The sequence below is a fragment of the Stegodyphus dumicola genome, chromosome 2, assembly GCF_044657685.1.
Source record: "Stegodyphus dumicola isolate Sdum_Otavi_A_Nest chromosome 2, ASM4465768v1".
Lineage (NCBI taxonomy): Eukaryota > Metazoa > Arthropoda > Arachnida > Araneae > Eresidae > Stegodyphus > Stegodyphus dumicola.
The window spans coordinates 270,463,446-270,485,085 of record NC_140769.1 but is presented as its reverse complement, the minus strand read 5'-3'; the positions used below and the strand labels follow the sequence as shown (position 1 = coordinate 270,485,085).

The 21,640-nt window shown below is 32.3% G+C and overlaps 1 protein-coding gene across 6 annotated transcripts in view; it reads left to right on the top strand.

Annotated features, from left to right (window-relative positions):
* shot (dystonin-like protein short stop) overlaps positions 1-21,640 on the top strand; it is a 696,871-nt gene that overhangs the window by 526,458 nt on the left and 148,773 nt on the right. For all 6 annotated transcript variants that reach the window (XM_085812140.1, XM_085812144.1, XM_085812142.1 and 3 more), the window contains 6 exons: positions 5,157-5,323; positions 11,546-11,661; positions 15,048-15,154; positions 17,983-18,102; positions 19,832-19,927; positions 21,042-21,172. In XM_085812140.1, coding sequence (XP_085668266.1) covers positions 5,157-5,323; positions 11,546-11,661; positions 15,048-15,154; positions 17,983-18,102; positions 19,832-19,927; positions 21,042-21,172 — 737 coding nt within the window. The remainder of the gene's footprint in view (positions 1-5,156; positions 5,324-11,545; positions 11,662-15,047; positions 15,155-17,982; positions 18,103-19,831; positions 19,928-21,041; positions 21,173-21,640) is intronic.

Sequence of the window (21,640 nt, the reverse complement as noted above, 5' to 3'; positions counted from 1 at the left end):
AATTAAAGAAATAAGATCAAATGTGGCTTTTAATTTACGGCGGGATAATTATCACAACATTCCCCCCCCCCTATCATCTAGTTTTCCTAGCTTGAACATTTTAAAAACAAGATTTCTTTTCTTCAAGTCTTCGAGGTGTTTGGACTGTAATCAGAAGTTTTTAAATTGCAGTTTTCGTTTTCCTTTTGCTGAATGGTGCCGAAAAGTTTTTTCTTTTATTCGATGAAGAATCTATTTGCATGTGCCCTTCAACGAATATGTAATTTTTAATCTTCATTCACGCATAACATTACGATTCGATGTTACGCATTCTTGAAAAGAAGATGCGATTTGTGAACTCGTTGTGGACATGTGTGTGTATAAACGGTATTTACAACAGTTAAAACTGTCATCTGTTGATGTTACTTATCTGTAGCTTTCGTTCGTATTGTAGCCAGCTGTATGGCAAAAAATTTATAACTTCATTCAAAGCAACAATGAGCTTGTCTTCAATGTCATCGCTGTCAGGTATTGTTCACTTTCTTCTCAGTGCTTATGCTCTTTTGTTTCATAACATTTGTTTATGATTATGGAAGGTACTTTGAACTTAAGGTCAAATAGATTGAAAGACCTTAAAGCTATTAATTGATGTTAGTGAAGCGTATCTTAAAACTTAGATAATTCCAGAGTTTCTTCTGATGTTCCACTGGACTGATGACAGATTTATTTCGTCAATTTGATTGCTGTAAATGTTTTGACATCGTTTATAGTCATTGCAGCGTATTGTTTCAGCGTGAAAGAAATGTATGACTAAAATTCAGAGCTCAGTAATAAAAATTTAAATGTAGCCGATAGTGAAAATTCACATAGATTAGTAGTTACGGCTAATCATAAAGCAATTAAAGCTTATGAATTTGAAATAAATCCGAGCTATGAAATGGCCCGAACTATGAATAGACTGGAAAATGTTAATGCTACAGGGGTCGTATTTATTGGATTTAGTTTCATATCAAATAAATTTGAAACAGCTTAGTAATAATTTTAGCAGTTCCTGATCTTGTAATTTATAAGATTTCTTACAAAAGTAATTAATTAGAAAATAGCCTACAAATCCAATCCGATTATTATTGGGAGAATTTCAAAAAATCTTAATCGATATTTATTTTAAGCGTATACACTATCGTTCCCGTTTTTAAAAACTTTTGGTGAGTTTTTAAAAGCGGGAGGGATAGTGTATAGGATGTGACGGAATAGCTATAGCAGAATTAATGGCAAAATCATTGGACAGTGGTTTGTTCTAGAACCACTGGATTATGTGAAAGCCAGTCGTGCCTTCTCTTGAAGATTAATCAAGTTATTTTAACTTGTATCACAAGATATAACCGATGAAAGTTCAACTTGTAATTAGTTTAACTTAACTGTAACTTGCTTAATAATTTGTATCACAAGATAAACTGATACAAGTTAAAAAAACTTAATCCTTTTCTTTTAGCCCAAAAGCCGTTAGCCCAAAAGGGATATTAATTTCATTTTGGCATTTTGCGTTGAAAACTTTAAATGTCGGTTCACTTTTCAAACTGTTGCCACCAAATATTACAGCCCTGTATTATATTTAAAGAAGTTAAATAATAAAGAATCTGCATAAATGCATGTATGTTTCTTGCATTGTGATAAAACGACGGTACCTAGAGCCATCAAATTTTGAATAACGTACGTTTCCGCCTGAATATGGGCATCTGTAAGCCCACATTTGGAATTTGTTTTATTATCTATTTCATATTTTGTAAAACTTTAACGAATTTTTGATTAACAAACTCGACGATTTCAAAGCAAGCAATGGCAGCACTGTACAATGGGAAAAAACGTTTTTATCTCCAGTGCGTGAGACTGTGTATCGGAAATTCTAAAGATATGCTTATTTTAAAATTATTTTGCGATATTGTTGTTGAACTGAATTTAATGGTTTAAGTGCGAAAAACATAATAGTAAATAAATAAAGGTAACCCACAAAACGTTAAAAAAAATGCCCCTTTGTGCGTAATGTAAAATCTGAAAGCTTTTAGATTTTTTTATCTATTTCATATTTTGTAAAACTTTACCAATTTATGATTAAGAAACTCAACGATTTCAAAGCGAGCAATGGCAACACTGTACCGGGAGGAAGCTAGGAAATTCTATTTCCAGTACTGGAGACTTGTATCCGAAATTCTAAAGAAATGCTCATTTTAAATTATTTTGTGATATTGCTGTTTAATTGAATTTTATGGTTTAAGGAACATGATATTTAATAAATAATGGTAACACACAAAACAGTTTAAAAAAGGCCCCTTTAGGCCTAATATGAAATCTGAAAACTTGGATTTTTTAAGCTTAATTACATTAAATTATTAAAATAAATATGTAATAAAATAATTTTTGATGTTATAAAGGGAAATAGAATGCAAGTTCTCGTTTTAGCAAATTTTCACAATTTATTGACGTAAATAAAGCAAGATTTTTCTTTTTGTTCTACTTTTTAGTAAAGTTAGCTGCAGAATACATTTTATATTAATTAACCCACTTTTTATGATTTGGAACTGTACTATCAGTTCTCCTTCTCGTGAGCTGTCACCAATATGCAAATCAGTTAAGCGTATTTAAGGCAGAATTTTGATTTTTTTTTTTTTAAAATACAGTAAGACACCGCTTAACGCTGTTTCGTTTACCGCTGTTTCGGTTTAGCGCTCTTTTATTTCAACCCAGGGATTCCACGAAATCGCTCGCAGCATACAGGGATTCCACGAAATATTATGCAGCGATAGGTTTCAAATACATATCCGAAAGAGTGTACTTGTATTTCTTGTTTGGTGCGGTATTGTACAGACATATTTTGAAGGAGTAAATGTGGAAGATGTCGAAGAAATAATTCAAGAAGCAGCGGCTAGTCTTTCTAATGATGAGCTTCAAGGAATTAACTGAACAAGAAGAAAACAAAAATGTTGACAGCAGTGATTCAGAAGAAGAGCAAAAAGAACTTTCGATGGCGTTTGTAAAAAGGAGTTTGTCTACCATAACTGAAATAATGGATCAATTCATTGAAAATGATCCGAATTTTGACAGGAGCTCAAAAGTAAGGCGTGGTGTTAGAGATGCTCTATCCGTTTATGAAGAACTTTTAAGAGAACAACAATGCAAAAGAAAAAGGCAAACAACATTAGATGCTTTTGTCACAAAAAGGCAGAACACTGAAAACGCGGAAGGCTAACTAAATATGACTGACTGAGAATTTTATTTATTTATTTATTTTTTATTATTTTTTTTTAAGAATATTCGTTTTATTATTTATATTTTGTTTTTATTTTTGCAAGAAATAATAATGTGGTATTAATTTGGGCTTTAAGAAATAAATGTTTGGTTTTATTTTTATTAAAAAAACATACTTTTTAAATTTAATACCTAACCAATTTCCTAGCCATCTTCTCCTAACCCCAATATTTACATGTAAAGATAGCCTCGTTTAGCGCTGTTTTGCATTACGGCATACTTTGATGGAACGTATCCCTCGCATTAAGCGGGTCTTACTGTATTAAGCATTTTGTATCATTTTCTGTTAATGAACATTAAAGTAGCTATTTTCTTCCAGTTCTATAAATTTCCAAAAAGAAATTTTCTGAAGATAACACTGTCTTCTAAGCTGTGACTGTCATCATATTTATTAGAAATTCTCTAAAGCTTAACTTATATCAAATGTATGATATTAAATGTTTCTGATCGACGACATCTGTTTTCTGTTTCGATCACAAACCACAAATTTAGTTTCTACTGTTGATAATGATTTGAAAAGCATTCGCAAGCAACTGTCCATCAATTTGTAAAGCATCCTTAGACAAATCTAACTTTTGAAGATTTTCTTTACAGAATTGTTTGATAGAATCAGTACAATATTTTTATTTTTTGTAATAGGTTTGAATAATATTTATTAAGTTTCTTAACTAACAAGAAGTAAAATAATTACGTTTGGACATCGATCAGTTTAAGTTAGCCAATAACTTTGTAAAAGGAAATGAAAGTAAATTGTTTCTTTTGGACCTTGAGTAGTTTAATTTTACCCTATGCTTCATACGTACATTTTATCTGCGTAAGAACCACACTGCTAGCCTGTGAGAATCGCACTCAGCCAACACCTTGAAGTACAGGGTTAGCATAAATGATTCAATCATTTTGTAAAGGCTATATTTTCAAAAGTATTGTGAGTACACACATGAAAAATATATGAAGAGAACCACAAACTCACCAAGTTTTTTTTCACTATTAAACGAAGTTTCCCTGATAAGTGGAATGTTGCTTCATTGCTGAATATCGTCTTGGTGGTGTAATCTTCGTCCTCCAATGTTGACACAAAAATCTAGTCAACGGGTGTAATTCTCTGACTTTTAATTGTTTGCAGGAGCTACACATGGTATGGTTTGAAATGCAGCTGTTGACACAATATCTTACACACACTTTTTTTGTGGTATTCCGAACATCTGGACAACAATGCTACAAAATGTATGCAATGAGCTTGATCATTGTTTAGAAGTGTGTCATGTCACCAAAGGGGCACATACTGAATATTTGTAGAGGGTGTATAAACTTTGTAAGTTTCTGGTTTTCTTAATAGTATATCTTTCATGTGTATACGCAAAATACTTTTGAAAATATGGCCTTGTCAAATGTTTAATGTCTACGAGGTGTTGATTCAGCTTGTTAGTCGCACTGTGGCCACCGTGTTATATAGGTTCCTCGGGCACTTTAATACGTGGTGTTTGTTTTCATCGCTGGCCACCAGACCTGGCTGAAGCTGCATCCTTAGTGAAAATACATATATAATGTTGTTCTGTTCTACTTTGTTGAAAAAATATTTTGAACATTATTTAAAGCATCTACCATCATACTCCATCCTTTGATAAGTCAGACTGGGTTGCTCTCAGAACATTGTTGTTGTTAAGGTGATGAGTTAACCATTGAGTCAACCTATCAAGGACTTTCCTTATGCTAAAAGCAGGCAAATAGGGCTTTATGATCTGGGTTTATTTTTGATTCATGTTTTGAAATGTTTTATAGTAAAATTTTCATTTATTTTATTACTGTTATTCACTTATGTTGTAGAAAGTGTTTTGAGCACAAGATGTTAAGCTTTTGTTTTTACTCCTGTTTAGATATCAGATATCATAACTCATCAAACAGACGAAAGGATTACTGCAAAAGAAGCTCTTTTACGTTGGGCCCAAAGAACTACAGACAAGTATCCTGGAGTTCGTGTGGGTGACTTCACTAGGAGCTGGAGAGATGGACTTGCATTTAATGCCATTATTCATAGAAATAGGTAAATAATTAAATTACTAAAATTTCAACCAGCACTTCAAAAACTATGCGTCTTAAAAAGCTATTGTCTATTTTGCACACGAGATACTCTGTCTATGATTTATCAAGCTGAGCAACTTTTTGCAATAGCATTATTCTCTGAATTTGTACGAATATATTTAAATGCAGGGTTTTTGTTTCCTCAGCTGGCTATAACTTTAGTAATCTTTTCAGTACTTTGCTCTGTGCTGCTAGTTACGTACTAGTTACAAAAAGTTACGTACCTACATGCTAGTTACAAAAATTTTTTTTTACCCTTTCCTGAAATGTCACTAAATTTGGTTGACAGTCGAAAGTAAATGTTGCCAAATATTAAAGATTTTCAGTATGGCTGATTGTTAAATCAATTGTTGAACAGTTTCACTTTGATTAATAATATAAGCAATTTGAACACACCGAAGAGCCATTACATTATGACCACATCCATCTATAACAATGGGTTTACCCAGGGACTGTGTGTGCGGCTGATGTTGGAGTAAATGTTGGATGACAAAAGTACTATACAGTGCAAAGTCCGTAATTCGGAGATGTCGGGACTTTGGCAATTCCGGATTAGGGATTTTTCTGGATTATAGATCATCAATTTAAATCTGGTAAGATGGCATGCAGAAATTATACAATTAAAAATATAAAACCGTAATTTATGAAATAAAGAGCAATTATGATCTAAAAAGTATCAACATTTACAAAAAAAAAAAAAAAAAAAAAAAAAAAAAAAAAAAAAAAAAAAGCTTAATACTTATTTGGTTTCTTTATTAAACATTTCTTTCAATGTAAGTTGTTTAAGTTGCTTCGTTTTTTGTGCTTATACTTTCTCTTTAATTCTATAAACAGACATAATTTCTTGTTCAGTTTCGTTCAAGTCCTGTAATTGCTGTGTCGAGAATACCGACTAACTTGTGAATCGAAATTCTTTCGTTTTCAATAACCTCTTTGTTACTTTCTTCACTATCGGAAAGCGGTACATTGAAACATGCTTTCGCTTTGTAGATCCTTTGACAGCTCCAGAATTGGAAACTCTTTTCGACATAATCGAAAGTTCAAGCTTAATTTTTATAAGATTGCTCTAACAGTCTGCAAAAAAATAATAAGCCGGATCTAATAAGAAGATTAAGAAACAGTGCAATCTGCAACATTAACTGAAAAGCCTTAGAATCAGTAAAGATAATTTTAGCCTAGCTTATACCGTCCGTTATATATTAAACACGTATGGGTAAACGCATAACACGCATGCGTAAACGCATTAAAAAAAAGTTTGTGACTTTGAGGTCTGGATTATAAATCATTCCAGATAATGGACGTCCGGATTACGGACTTTGTACTGTATAACATAAACATGTTGAACTTATCATTATTTTCCAGTAGGAGAACCCGTACAGAAAGTAAGGTACATTGAGAGGTTAATATTATTTGACCATGATTATATTATAAATATTTCTCTGATGAAGTTACCTTATATGTATACAGCATTTGTCTTAGTACACCTTATCACAATTTTCTTATCTGACCATTATCCGACCTTCTGTAATACAGTACAAAGTCCGTAATCGAGACTTCGGTGATTCCAGATTAGGTTTTTTTCCGGATTATAGATCATCAATTTAAATCTGGTAAGATGGCATGCAGAAATAATACAATTAAAAATATGAAACCGTAATTTATGAAATAAATAGCAATTATGATCTAAAGGTTATCAAAATTTACAAAAAAAAAAGGAGCTTAATATTTATTTGTTTATTTTATTAAAGATTTCTTTCAATGTAAGTTGTTTAAGTTGCTTCGTTTTTTGTGCTAATACTTTCTCTTTAATTCTATAAACACACATAACTTCTTGTTCAGTTACAAAGTTCCACTGTTCAAGTCATGTAATTTCTGTGTCGAGAATACCGACTAACTTGCCAATCAAAATTTTTTCGTTTTCAGTAACTTCTCTGTCACTTTCTTCACTATCGGAAACGGTATTTTTTGGACCTAGAACCGTGCTACAGATTTCGCCGTTCGTTTGATTGATGATTGGGCAGCTCCAGAATTGGAAACTCTTTTTGACATAATCGAAAGTTCAAGCTTAATTTTTATAAAATTGCTCTAACATTCTGCAAAAAATAATAAGCCAGATCCAATTAGAAGATTAAGGAACAGTGCAATCTGCAACATTAACTGAAATACCTTAGAATCAGTAAAGATAATTTTAGCCTAGCTTATATCATCCGTTATACATTAAACACGCATGCGTAAATGAATTATGCACACCCGTAAAGCATACAAAAAAATAAGTTTGTGGCTTTGAGGTCTGGATTATAGATCATTCCGGATAATGCACGTCCGGATTACGGTCTTCGTACTGAGCATTGCAATTTAGCATTGCTTTCATTGTGCCTAATATAGATTTCTTCTTTGGATGCATGCTATTCATAAGAGAAAATACTCTTTTAAATAAGTGTTACATATTTTGTGAATTTCTGGAATGTAAATAATATAATATTGAAGAAAACTTTGAAAATTGGGTCCACTTTTTGTCATTTCAGAAAAATTGTGTAATTATCTATTAGATACAGAAATTTTCTGGATTCTTAGCACATTCATTTGAATTGTCAAGTCTTTTTCTGCTACTTCCTCATTGTAGTGCCCCCCAAAATTTAATTGCTAGTCAACCAAGATGTAACATGATGTGAAGTTTAAGAACACGTGGCAAGATTTCAGCGAGGTATCTCAATTGATTAGAGATTCAGTCATGAGGGTCGCTATAATAAGAAAGTACCAGTTTTCTATGTGTCCAAAATATGAACTTAATTTCTGTCACTTCGGACTTTATTTTCCTGAATTTATATTCACGCTTGTGTAAAGGTTCTCACTCTCTTTTCCCCCCTTTTTTTTCTGTGACAGTAATTTAGTTGTTATTATCAGAAAGTGTGTGTGCGTGTATTGCTTATGACTTATCCTTTCATATTTTGCCTATTTTCTGCAGTTTAAATTAAAAGTTTTTCTTGAACTACCTAATTTATCTAATCAAATATCCACTAGTAATTTCTTCGAGGCTCTGAAACTTCAGATATTAGTACTAATAAAATATTCCATATTACAGTTATCCTGACTTCCATGTTATTGATATATGATTACAGGTTCTGTGCAATAATTTGTAAGTGCCTAGTAAAAGCTTATTTGGTACTTACTTATTTTTCCATCAACTATTTTGGAAAACAAAAATTGCCACCGAACAGAGGGATTTAGCACCAGCAATGAATAAGCATTATGTTATAACACAGTAAAATAAGATTTTCACTTTGGTTTTGGTTCCTGTTTAAAATAGTGCATATGGTCAGCCTAGGAACACATGCATTAGGAATTCTGAAATTTAAAGGCATTAGAATGGTTAAATAATTAGCCATTTAACTGAGGAAATGCCAAATCATTTAAGTGAGAAAACAGTGTTGCTTTCTTATTTAAATAGCCTAATGTATTTAGTGCACATATTTAGAGCATGCTTTTAGTTTTGCTTGCAAATCAAAAGATCTGCAGTTCGATGCTAGCTGACAGAAATGGCAGCACTTCCACTTTTCATCAGTAGATGACACCTCTCCCACGATCATCATGGAAACCCGCAAAGCGTGTCAATAAATTAGTGCATTTTGAATATTAAATTAAAGCTGGGTACTTTTCTGTTAAAAGGGGCACCAGTTGCCAAATTTGGTAGCCTGTTTATACACTGCTCGACATTAAAAATGCAACACCAAGAAGGAGTGGTCAGAAATTTATGCAAATTTTAGAGTAGATGCACATCACTGAGTTATGTGAAGGATGTGAAATGCGCAGCTCTCTGATGCACGTGAAGTAAGATGTAAGGGAAGTATGGAACTTGCAGAATGGGCAATATTTGTGTCGTTAATTTCTGCCAGACAAATTAGCGAAGAAAGTTGGTTTTCGTACCAGAGGATACGTATAATAGGAGAGAATGGCCAGGCCGCCGTCAACGAAGCCACTTCCAGCAGATAGATAATTTTACGAGGGGTATGGTAATTGGACTGAGAATGGCGGGTTAGTCCTTACGTCAAATTGCAGCTGATACCCGCATGGATTCAAGTACAGTGCATCGGCTATGGCGAACATGGTTGGAACAAGAAAATATGGGAAGAAGGAGGGCTGCAGGTGCAGCCAGAGTGACGTCAGCATGCATGTATTGACGCATCCACCGATAAGCTGTGATGCCGCTAGTCACTTGTACCGCGATTCTGCAGCATGTGCAAGATACCCTGGATGTTACCGTGTCGACCATAACCATTTCCCGTTGATTGATTGAACATGGCCTGCACTCACGGTGTCCATTAAGAAGACTGACATTGACCCCACAGCACAGACGCTAACGTTTAGAACGGTGCCGGACTGGAGCGATATGGATGACAGAATGGCGAAATGTTGTGTTCTCGGATGAGTCACGCTTCTGTTTATCCGGTGGCAGTCGCCGCATATGTGTGTGGTGTCGACGTGGAGACAGATCTAATCTGGCAGTAACTGTGGAATGCCCCACCGCGCGTCAACGTGGCATAATGGTTTGCGGTGCTATTGCCTATGATTCCAGGTGACCTCTATCAAAAAGTATGTATGTATATCAAAAAGTATCTAGTTCATATTCAGGGCACTATGACGGCCCAAGGATACTTGGATAATGTACTGCGGTAAATGGTTAAAAGGGAATGGAATCCCTCAGGACACCATCCACACTCTTATTGACTCTATGTCTAGACATGTTTCTTCGTGCATCGCTGTCCGCGGTGGTCCTATATCCTACTGAGTGACGCCGTTCTCAGTCTGTATTCTGACTATTATTTTGAAATAAAGATCACTTATTGCTGCTTGCTGTCTCTGTCTTTTTTCCAAATTTCATCACTTTCTGACCACTCCTTCTTTGTGTTGCATTTTCAACATCGAGCGGTGTATTAAGTCATGAGTAACTGCACAATGTTGAATTCATGTTAGTCTCCAATACTTTCTATTTGAAGATAGAATGCTAGTTTTCCCCAAGTGAACAATGATCTGTTTTCACTTCAAAAAAATCAGAAAATTGCATAAATTCGGCATTATACACCAGTTTTCCCCATGTATACAGCAATCCGTTTCCACTTTGGGGGGGGGCAATGATACTTGCATAAATTTAACATTGTGCACATTTAACATTATATATAAATATATGATACATTACTTTTTTTTTTAAATGTTTTACTTATCGTTATGATAGCTGCCATGTAGTTAAATTTCGTGACAACATTTATGCTTGTTGTTAAGTGATGCTTCACTAACAGAAAAGTTAATTAAGTGTATGAAGTGTTGTGTAATATATATTGTTGAACATAAAGGTTGGTAAAATTTTTTAATAAATGTAAAAGTTATGTGATTAAATATGTACAGGACATGATGAAAATAAATGAATTTTTTGTGTATATGACTTTATATTACTTTTGTATGAATTTAAATAGGGAGCAAATTTTAACATTGCTTTAGCAAAGAAATTAAAAATATTTGGCATTCTTCACAGGGTAAACAGTTGATCTGAAGTACAAGCCCAGTGAAATATATTGCTGTATGCAAATTCTGAAGCTAGTAAATTGGACTCTCAGTCAGGGGGAGTATGGTCAGCCATTTATCTAGCTGTTAAATATTTAGTTTATGAATATAAAAAACTATTTTTATTCAAGTTTTCATATTTATCAACATTAAAAATTTTTTTTGGTTGTTTAATCTATAAGACATATTAAAAATAATCTAAATAAATATATATGTATTTTTCAAGTTTTGGTAAAGAGTGGTGATAATCTAGCAATGGTGAAAGGGTGAAAGGAAAGAACAGGTTGAGAACTACTGTACTATAAATAGTACCTACCTGTTGCACCACCTCTAGTGCTAACCCTAGAAAAATACTGTAAGGCACTGCACATTGTGAAGTTTTGCGTAGTGAGGGCTGCGTAGCAAAAAAAGATTGTGTTGCAGTTAAAAACTATTCAGATCCCAAAATAATTTTTTTAAGGTATCATCTACATGTCATGTATGTTTTTCCACAGAAGTCTTGAGTTAGAATTTAGAAGAATGTTGTTTTTCTGTTTAAGTTTAGAAAATAAATAAAACTGAAAAGTTTTTTTTTTTTTTCATTGCATGATTGGCTACCTGTGACATTTTTAAAAATTTTATTTTTTAGGCCTGATCTTGTAGATTATCGCTCTTGTTTGAAACGATCTGCGAGAGACAATCTAGATTCTGCTTTCACAATAGCAGAAAGAGAGCTTAATGTAACTAAACTTCTAGATCCTGAAGGTATTTAATTTTCCTGTGTTATATTCTAAAAATATGTAAGTCTATAGCCTGATATTTATATATATATATATATGCAGTAAACTGTTTTACTCTGTTTTTGTGATGTAGTATATTAGTGTCTGAAATGTAGGACGATATTATCTATTGTACATTGCAATTTCAACCTTTTTTGGAAAACTGGAATAAGTCATTACACTTTACAGTAGGAGATTGAAAATGGCCAATGCACAAAATCTGGTCTACCTCCCAGATATAATAGCAAAATGCAGATATCACATTCTGTTGATAATTTGCTTTTATAACTGTTGCTATATTATTATTTTCCCCAAAGTTACAAAACTTGTACCTATTAATGAAGCCTAATGAAGTGCTGTTTCTAATGAGCACGGCTGCAATAATTTGAAGTTTTGTACTCTTCCATTGACACAACACCAGTCAAAATGTTCACAAGCATCTCAGGATAGCAGCTTATACCATGAACCATACCAAACTTTATTCATATGTGATGTTTCATGCAATATTTTGACTGAGGACCTAAAATGGATTTTTAATTTGACAGCTGCCAAATAATGCACAGTCTGTCAGTGTATTCTTTCAAAGGAAATGGAATTCTGCATAGATGAATGATTTTATTCAAATAACCACAATTATCATGCTCATTCACGTATTTTCCCCTTTACAGAATTCCTAGCATATTAGCACAGGTTTCTGAAAAATTTTTTTTAAACATTCATGGAATTTTTAAGCATTTATGTAATTTCAAGGGTCAGAAAGTGAAATTCTTTAAATTTTTAATTGAATTCATCCACATAGTGGTTGTTTTCATTTTGCTAATTGATTTGCTCATGGATTTTCGGTGTCCTGAATGATTATGATGATAACCCTGAATTCAATAGTGAAGAGCAGCAATAGTGAAGCAATGCAGTAGTGAAGAGTTTAAGAAAATGCTTTGGATGGTTCTGAAGATCATAGCATGCAGCAAGACTGACTGAACAGCGATAATGACAATGACAAAGATGATGATGATTTGCAAGTTGTAGCAGATGACACAGAGAGCAGTTCCATCATTTATGTTTGATGATGACTTCACCCAGTTTTCTGAAAAGTAGCTGAATTTTAAAATTTTATTTTGACCAGAAATAAAAACCACACTTTTTTCTCTTATCAAACTGTGAAATTCAGAATAAATTCATGATTTTCTTATAAGTATTATATATTATATATTTCCCATTTTATTACTAATAATATTATTAGTAATAAAATGGGATTTTGAATAATAAATCTGTACAACTTATCAAGAGGTACACTCTTAGACAAAAAAAAAAAAAAAAAAAAAAAAAAAAAAAAACAGATGCACTAAAAATGAGTTATTTAAATGGGACGAAAATCGAGTGATGTATGTGTACAGAAAAACAAATGGTTACAGTTTGAGAAAAATTAGATGATTTATTGAAGTGATAGAGCTTCACAAAGTGAAAAAGTCAGTAACGCGTTTGTCCACCTTTGGCCCTTATGCAAGCAGTTATTCGGCTTGTCATCGATTGATAGAGATTGTGGATGTCCTCCTGAGGGATATCGGGCCAAATTCTGTCCAACTGGCAAGTTAGATTGTCTACATACCGAGCTGGTTGGAGAACCCTGCTCATAATGCTCCAAACATGCTGAATAAGAGAGAGATCCGGTGATCTTGCTGGCCAAGGTAATGTTCGGCAAGCACTAAGGCAAGCAGTAGAAATATGTGCAGTGTGGGGGTGAACATTATTTTGCTGAAATATAAGCCCAGGGTGATGCGACATGAAGGGCAACACAACGGGCCTTAGAACTTTGTCAATGTACCGCTGTGCTGTAATGTTGCGATGGATGACAACCAAAGGGGTCCTACTATGAAATGAAATGGCACCTCAGACCATCACTCCTGGTTGTCGACCTGTCTGCCAGAAGACAGATTGGTATCACACCGATGTTCAGGGCGTATCCAGACTCGCCTTCGCTGGTCATTAGGGCTCAGTTCAAAGCTGGACTCATCATTGAAGACTATTCATCCCCAGTCGGTGACATTTCAGCGCGAATGAGCCCGACACCACCACAAACGGGCTTGACGTTCGTTGTACAGAGGTCAATGGTAGTCGACTCAAGGGGTGCCGTGACCTCAGCCTCCTTTCTGGGAGCCGTCTATGAATGGTCCTTGCAGTCACTGAAGCACTATTTGCACGTACAATTGATGATAATGATGCATCTGAGGCTGCAAGTGCTGCTCTGACGATTGCTTGGTCTTCCCGTTCTGTCGTTTTTCTAGGCCTATCGCTTCCTTCTTGATGCTGTGTGTGGCCATGGTTCACCTGTTCCTGCCATCATCTTCTAATAGTGGCATCGCTTCTGCTCAAATGTCGAGTTATTTGCCGATAAGACAGACCGGTTTCTTTGAGCCCAACTACACGACCTCACTCAAATTCTGATATCTGCGCATATCATTTGCGCACCTGTATGTGAGGCATAGTTACTGTCTACCAGAGTACACAGAATGACATTTGTGAAGAATTTATGACCTGGAATCGTAATTTGTCCTCTTAAATATCCTGCCAGTTGCGCAGATCAGATGCGCTGTAGCGACAACTGTTCATTCATTGGCAGCCAAAATGTCAAATTTTGCATTTCAATTTGTGTCCATCAATTTGCATATCAATTTGTGTCCAATTTGCTTTATATCTTCTTGGCGCATTGTGGTGCATTATTATTTTTTTTTTTTGTCTAAGAGTGTAATTACTGTATAATTTTAATTGAAAGGATTTTAGAATAGAATATCTTGAAGTGCTATAAAGAAATATTTAAAAAATGAGAAAAAACATTTCTTGCATGCTTTTTATCCTTATTGTGTATTTTATGTACTTTTTATCCTTTATGTAAAGAAACTATATGTATTAAATGTGCATATTTATATAAAAGAGATAAAAAAAAAGAAGTGAATTAGTTTGATGTGCTTTTTTGAATTCATTTTTATTTACTCTTGTTTTTATTCTTATTGCATTTTTTAAAAAATGATCTGAACTTTATGAAACTCTAAAAGTTTCATAACCAGATTCCAAGTTTAGTTGCGTGGTTTCTTTTGGTTTCTACTACATATAGAATGCTTATGTGATATCAGTATATGCTGTAATATGTGACAATATTTCTATTATAAAGAAGAGAGGAAGATATTAATTTTCACTTTTGCAAAAATTGTGTTCATTTTCCTGTCTTTACTGACTTTCAGAAAACCTTTGAATACACTTCTTTTGTTATTTACATTTTCTAATGATTTTGAACTAAATTAAAACTTGTGTCATATTTATTTATTTAGTTAATTTATATATTGAGAATTTAATGTTTATTTTAATGGTTCACCCTAGATGTCGATACCCATGAACCTGATGAAAAATCTCTTATTACGTACATATCTTCATTATATGATGTGTTCCCTAGGCCTCCTGCTCATAATCCATTTGCAGTTGATGACGTAAGTTAGAATTTTATTTTAAATATTTTACTGCATTCCTCCTCTTTAGGAAATGAAAACTCGCAAACGTTTTGCTGTTCTTAGTATTCTTTTGTATTTTTTAGTGATTTGGTTAATATTGGCTAATTAATCAAGCAATTTTTAACATATATTTAGAAAGTTGTATAAAATTATAAATTTTTACTTCTGGAAACATATTGAATTTTTTTTAAAGAATTCATCATTCCTTCTCCCTTTTAATTTAGGTTTCCCCCCTAAACATTTTAAAATATAATAGTAACCTCTCATTTTCAAGTTAGATCAAGGAATTAGCAAAAAATAATGTATAAAAGTTAGAAATGCATATGTTAGTGTGCAGAATGACTTATCTTTTCAAAGCATAAAACATGAAAAATCAGTGATGTCATCACTGAGATTCAAACTTTGATCCAACTTGCTTCCATTACATCATGATGGAATGCAGTGAGAAGGGAATAAATTTCTTCCATTCTTTCCCATTTAAAGGGAAACTAAGAAAACTAGGGTCAACAGATTCAGATGGGGACAAATTCTTACTATCACCACGTCATCAGGTGTTGCTGTAGAATTTTTTGAAGGAAGAAAGAAAAATCAACAATCTTTTGCCAATATTCGAACTGTGGATCTTCCAGTTCTAGCTGGATGCTCTTAGTACACTATGAAAACACAGTATGAGGAAGAAAAAATTCCTTAAAAGTATTATTTCAGACAGAATCAACTTTGCAATTATTTTTAATATGAACTTGACATACAGAATGAGAGAAAAATAGCAGCAAGTTTCATTGAGATGTAACTCTCAAATAATTTAAATGGATGAAAATTCTGAAACTTTAGTTGCTTATTTTCCTTACATTTATAGATTTCTAAATTGGTTTTTAAATCATAAGTTGAATATAATATCAAAAGGTTTCTGAAGCTTAGGCTGCTTTTCATTTAGGTCAGAGGATCTTTCTCTAAATTATTGCATTAGTGATTTGTAGTTGACTGAAGTTCTATGTTTTGTTTTGCTCCCTCTTTGAATGAATTCCACTTCAAGAAAGAAATTTGAAAATGCCTTTGAAATTTGCCATGGCATTTCGAAGCATTTTGCTAGAGGTATTTCTGATAAATGAAATATTTTTCCAAAATTTTTAATAACTTCCGGTTTGAATAAAACTAATAACTTGAATAGACTGATGTTTATTTATTCATTTTCGAAACTGAAATATCAGAATGTTGACAATGTACGACTCATTCCACCACTGTTTTCTATTATTTCTTTTGATTTCAAGAACCAAGACGTGCATTTTAAACAGGGATGCTTAAATGAAAATTAAGGTATATCATTGATTCACACCTTGTCCAGGATGATTTATTTGTTAGATCCTAAATATTATGGTCATGTCATATTGGCATTTACATTTTCAGATAAAAAATTTTTCAAGGTTATGCAGGAAAAGATGAAATAGAATTCTGTTCTTTAAGTAAATTTGTTTATTAAAATTAAATTAGTAAATTTGTTCTATTTTTTGTTCATTCTATTTTGCAAGTGAACTTAACTAAATTTAATTAAATAACTAATGAATTTTAGAATTAAAAAGCAATGATGCACATTTTATTTTTGATAAAATGTGTGTATGTTATTTCTGCAAACATTTATTTACATAATATTTTCATAAATACTTCTCACACTGTATTATAAAAATTTAATATTGTTACAATGAGGACTTAAACCAGGGTTTTTGTTTCTATTTATATGTGTTGCTAAAACAGTGACTGAACTATTGTGACTTTCATGCAAGCAACTTCGTTATAACTTTTAATACAAATATTTAAAATCAAGCACTAAAACTTATTAACTGTTTTTTTTTTTTTTTTTTTTTTTTTTTTTTTTCACTTGTATATTTAAAAAGTTAGCAAACATAAGAACTGTAGAGACGTTAGGTATTTTTTGAAGCAGGCAAGATGAAAAATGAGCAATTGCCTTTGCCGGGAATCGAACCGCGGACCTCTAGAATACCGGCCCAGCATGCAGAACCACTACACCATGAAGGCACACTAGGCAGACGGGAGAAAGACCATATAGAACTTAATTTGGTAATCTTAATACAAATCTAACAAAAATAAACTGAAAACAATTTAGACTAGCTTTTAAGTTACCGTACTTAGTCATTCTATAAAAGTTATTACATTCTGTAGTGAAAAAATTCAAGATTCAGTTTTTTCAAGTTTTTCTAAACTTAAAAATGTTTGAGCAGCAGTGCAAGAGAATGGGCTCTGTTTTGATCACTAGCTAATTTTCTGTATTATTTTTATCTTTGATAATTAAAACCAAACTAATTGATAGTCTTATGTTTTATACATGTATAATTATTCTGGTTTTTCATTTAATGGTTTCAGTTTTCAGACACACTAGAATTTGGAGATTACTTTCTTAACCACTTCCCTGCTTTGTTATTATACTGTTAAGAATAAGACTAATGGACTGTAACCTTAACTTTAATTTATATACACAAACACTTTAAAATAGAAGAAATGCCATCCACATCACGTCACAGCATTTTTGCGATGCACACATCATTCAAAAACACTGTAGCAATAATAAAAAAAGAATAGAACACATAAATTGCATGCTTGACAGGTTCATTACCATAGCAACCATAATTGAATCATGAGGCAGTAGCGCCATCTATTGTTTCAAAAACACACTAGAAATTTGTTTGGTAACAAAAAGTACTAAACATATAAAGTGTTTTATTTTAAAATTAAAAAATTTCTTCAGTTTGTGACTTTTGCATTCTGCGTTGTTTAAATAATTTTTCTTTTTTTAGGAGAAAACACGCAAGGTGGAAGAATACAAAGAATTAGCAAGTTCTCTTTTCTTATGGATGAGGGAATCACTGTCATTGTTACAAGACAGATCTTTTCCAAACACATTAGTAGAAATGAAAGTAAGTTATAAAATAAGAGCATAGTGTTAAAAAGAGTTATATTTAATTTATTGAGAGATTGTTCACATATTTTTGAATGAATTTGATTAAGCAAGTAATTGAAATTAGTAATGCATAAAAATTCATTTGTAGCAGCTCTTATATAAAGAAATAGATTATCACCTGTCGCAGCTGAAAATTTAATTAGTTAAAAATGCAAGAGTTCTAAAATTAGTAAATTTTAGATAGGAGGCTACATTTTTGTACATTCTGAAGAAAAGTTCTTGTAAATCAAGATATAGATTGGTAGTTAAATGAGCAGGCTGTCGGATTTTAGTATTTGAATAAATAATATTTGAATCCAAAGTTTAGATCAAATAATGCTTTTTTTTTAGCTTTTCTATCACTAAGCATTTTTCTCTTTGAAAGGGGGAATAATAAAAAATATGAAAATAAAAATTAGTAACATTAATTTGCTGCATCCTCTTCCTGCCTTAAACGTAGTAATATATTAATCTAAAGTACTATAGAGTCTTACTCTATTTGAAAGTATAAAATGTAGACCCTACATCGACGATGGAGTAATGAATACTCAGTATGTCTTTGATGAATAATGATACAGCAAAAGAAGGTTTTAAGTAACCTTTTTATTTGAACTAAATTTAATAAGATGTACGCATTCTGTGCTCGCAATTCACCACTACTTGTGGCTGAACTCAATTTAAAAGAAAATAAAAATGTAACAAATCGAAATAAATTTGAATGGCTCATGACTGGCTGCTTAACTTATCTAATCTGCTAAATCGGCTGCACACAGCAAAGCAGAGCCTAGAATCTCAGTAAATCTGATGGGTGTCTAACACTGACTACATAGCTAATTTGAAACATGCAGCATAAACTCAGAACTAACTCCACTATTACTCTCACGAACTCTTGAAATGCAGCTTAAATACTGCTTCTGAAACATTTTTAGATTTTGCATACCATGTCATTTAAAATTTACATTCCAGCAGGAAACTGAAATCTGGAGGGACAGGAAAGTCAAACTAAAAATAATATGTTAGAATAAAATAAGGTCTTTAAAGGGCATCATCTGAAAATTAATCCATTCTGTGTTTCATGTTTATATAAACATGCTGCAGTGCGGTGAACTCTCTGCCAATCAGATTAAAGAATCTATTGTTCATAAATACCAATGCTACTATTGTGAAACTGATATATAGAATGTGTAAGAAGAATTAAGTGTCGAGAAATAAATTGTGTCTCGTTAATTTTAGCCATGATACCTGGTTTCTCTTTATTATGCAGTTCAGGTAACGATGCAAACCTGTTATCACAACCAACACCGAGTTATTATAACACAATGCCTGCCCAAGTTACAGCGATGGAAAAAACCATCGCCAATCGATTGCAGCTATTCTCCAAATAATCCAATTACAATATATTGGGTGTCCTAAAGTAGACTGATAGTTTTCAAAAATTTATAGCAGGAAAATGGTTAAGGTTAAAAAACAATTCTTGCAGTAAATTCATGTGGTAGGTCAATAATGCTTCCTTCTAGAGTTCCAGGTTCAGTTAAAATTTAGATTTATATTTAGTAAAATCTCAAATATAAATCTGATTTTCATAAAATCTGAATTATTGTTTAATTTTATTTATTTATTTATTTAGTTGGCAAAATCCGTATGTTAAAATTTTATCTTTTTACGTTTTTTACTATATTTTGTTTGTGATGTGTTTTTGGTTTTAGTCTCTTTTAGCTGAGTGTACTCGTTTTAGAGTGGAAGACATACCTCCTAGGTTACATGAAAAACAAAGGCTAACTCATCTGTACAGAGAAATTCAGGTAAAATTTGAATTCTTACGTTTTTCTTTATAGTATTTAATGAAAAAAAAAGCATATTTATCTGATAAGATAAATTTAGCATTTTATTTGGTTAGAATCTCTTAAGTCTTATTTTTAATCTGGTTATTTTCTCATTTCTCTGTCTTAAAATGGTAAATATAGTAGTACATCTTTATGAAGTGCATTATTTCTAAATTAATCCAGTTATATGATTCTCAATGCCACGTACATAACCACGAAGTGAATGTAAAATCTGTTATTCAGTTATAATTAAACTGGAACTTCTATCACTGATTAGTGACACTCTTTCTCCTGAGAAATATTGTAATTTGATCATTCTTAATCTAATCTAAATTGCATAATATTCACTCTTCTGAAGTTATAATGAATAAGTTTTTGAAGAATAAATGAAAAAGTTTTTGAGAATAAGCAATTTAATTTATTAATGTATGAGAACATATGCTAACGACTAAAATACAAGTACTTTGGGATTTAGCTGTACTTTATTAAAATATACAAGGAGATAGTACTGTTAGATTGCAGATATTAAAATTTTGAATTTTTTAAATCTCAAAGAAAATATTATTTAAAAAAAAATCTTTTCCTTTATTTCTTAATTTTAATATTCAGTTTCTAACCATTTAAGGTAATTTGATTTTTAACTTTCATAAATTCATTCAACCAATCACAGTATCTTGGGAAACAGTCAAACATCCCAGGAACTCATCTGGGAATACCAGGAAGGAAAAAAAAACTGTTATAAAGTTCTCTTGATGCCAACTTGTAATATTCCTCATTGGTTAATTTTTTTAACTCTACTGTAGATTTATATATATTATTTCTGCAAAATGTTTAACATTGAACGAAAAGAAATCATATTCTTGAACATCCCACAAATAGATAGAGAGAAGAGAAAGCAATTGACATGAAATATTTTATATTATTATGAATATCAGTATGTTACAGTTATTTATAAAATTTTTTCAAATATATTAAAACACTAAATATAATAATTTGTAATGAACAAGATGATATCTACTCATTACAAATTTTGACATCTGGTGGTTATTATGACATTGTTTGTTGACATTTTATATCCATTCTACTCTGACAGAAATCTCATAGAGACATTATTTCATTGGAAATAAGTGATGAATTACACATGGAATCCATTGAGAGATACTGGAACAGAGTAATGTTAGCTCACCAAGAAAGAGACCAGGCAATCCATGATGAAATTGCAAGGTTAGTTATTTTGTTCTTTTGTTTGTTTAGATGAAATCATATATCCTGATTTTTATTACTTCCTTGTATGAAGTAAAGGAAGCATGGTAATTAAAAAATTGTGTTTTAGATTTTAATGGAAATATCCATTTTTACCATTCCTGAAACCATTTTGACTACTCTTTTGCGTGGCGTCTGTACTTAACAGACAGAATAAAAGATTCTTTATTACAAAATGGGTTTTTGTCAGAATTTAGGGGTAGAAAATTTGTAGTCTTTAGTAAAGAGCACTGAGCATCAAAATTTTTAGAATTTAGGGGAGGTTCTGGGCAGTAAAATTTAGAGTTAGAAAAATTTTTAGAATTTAAGCAGTCACTGGACAGCAGGATTAAGACCTGCAACAGCAAAATGTCTAGTGCCACCTACTGCGGTCACAGTTACCCTGAGGGATCTAATTGAGCTGAACAGCTGTTCTTTGGTAAAATTTTA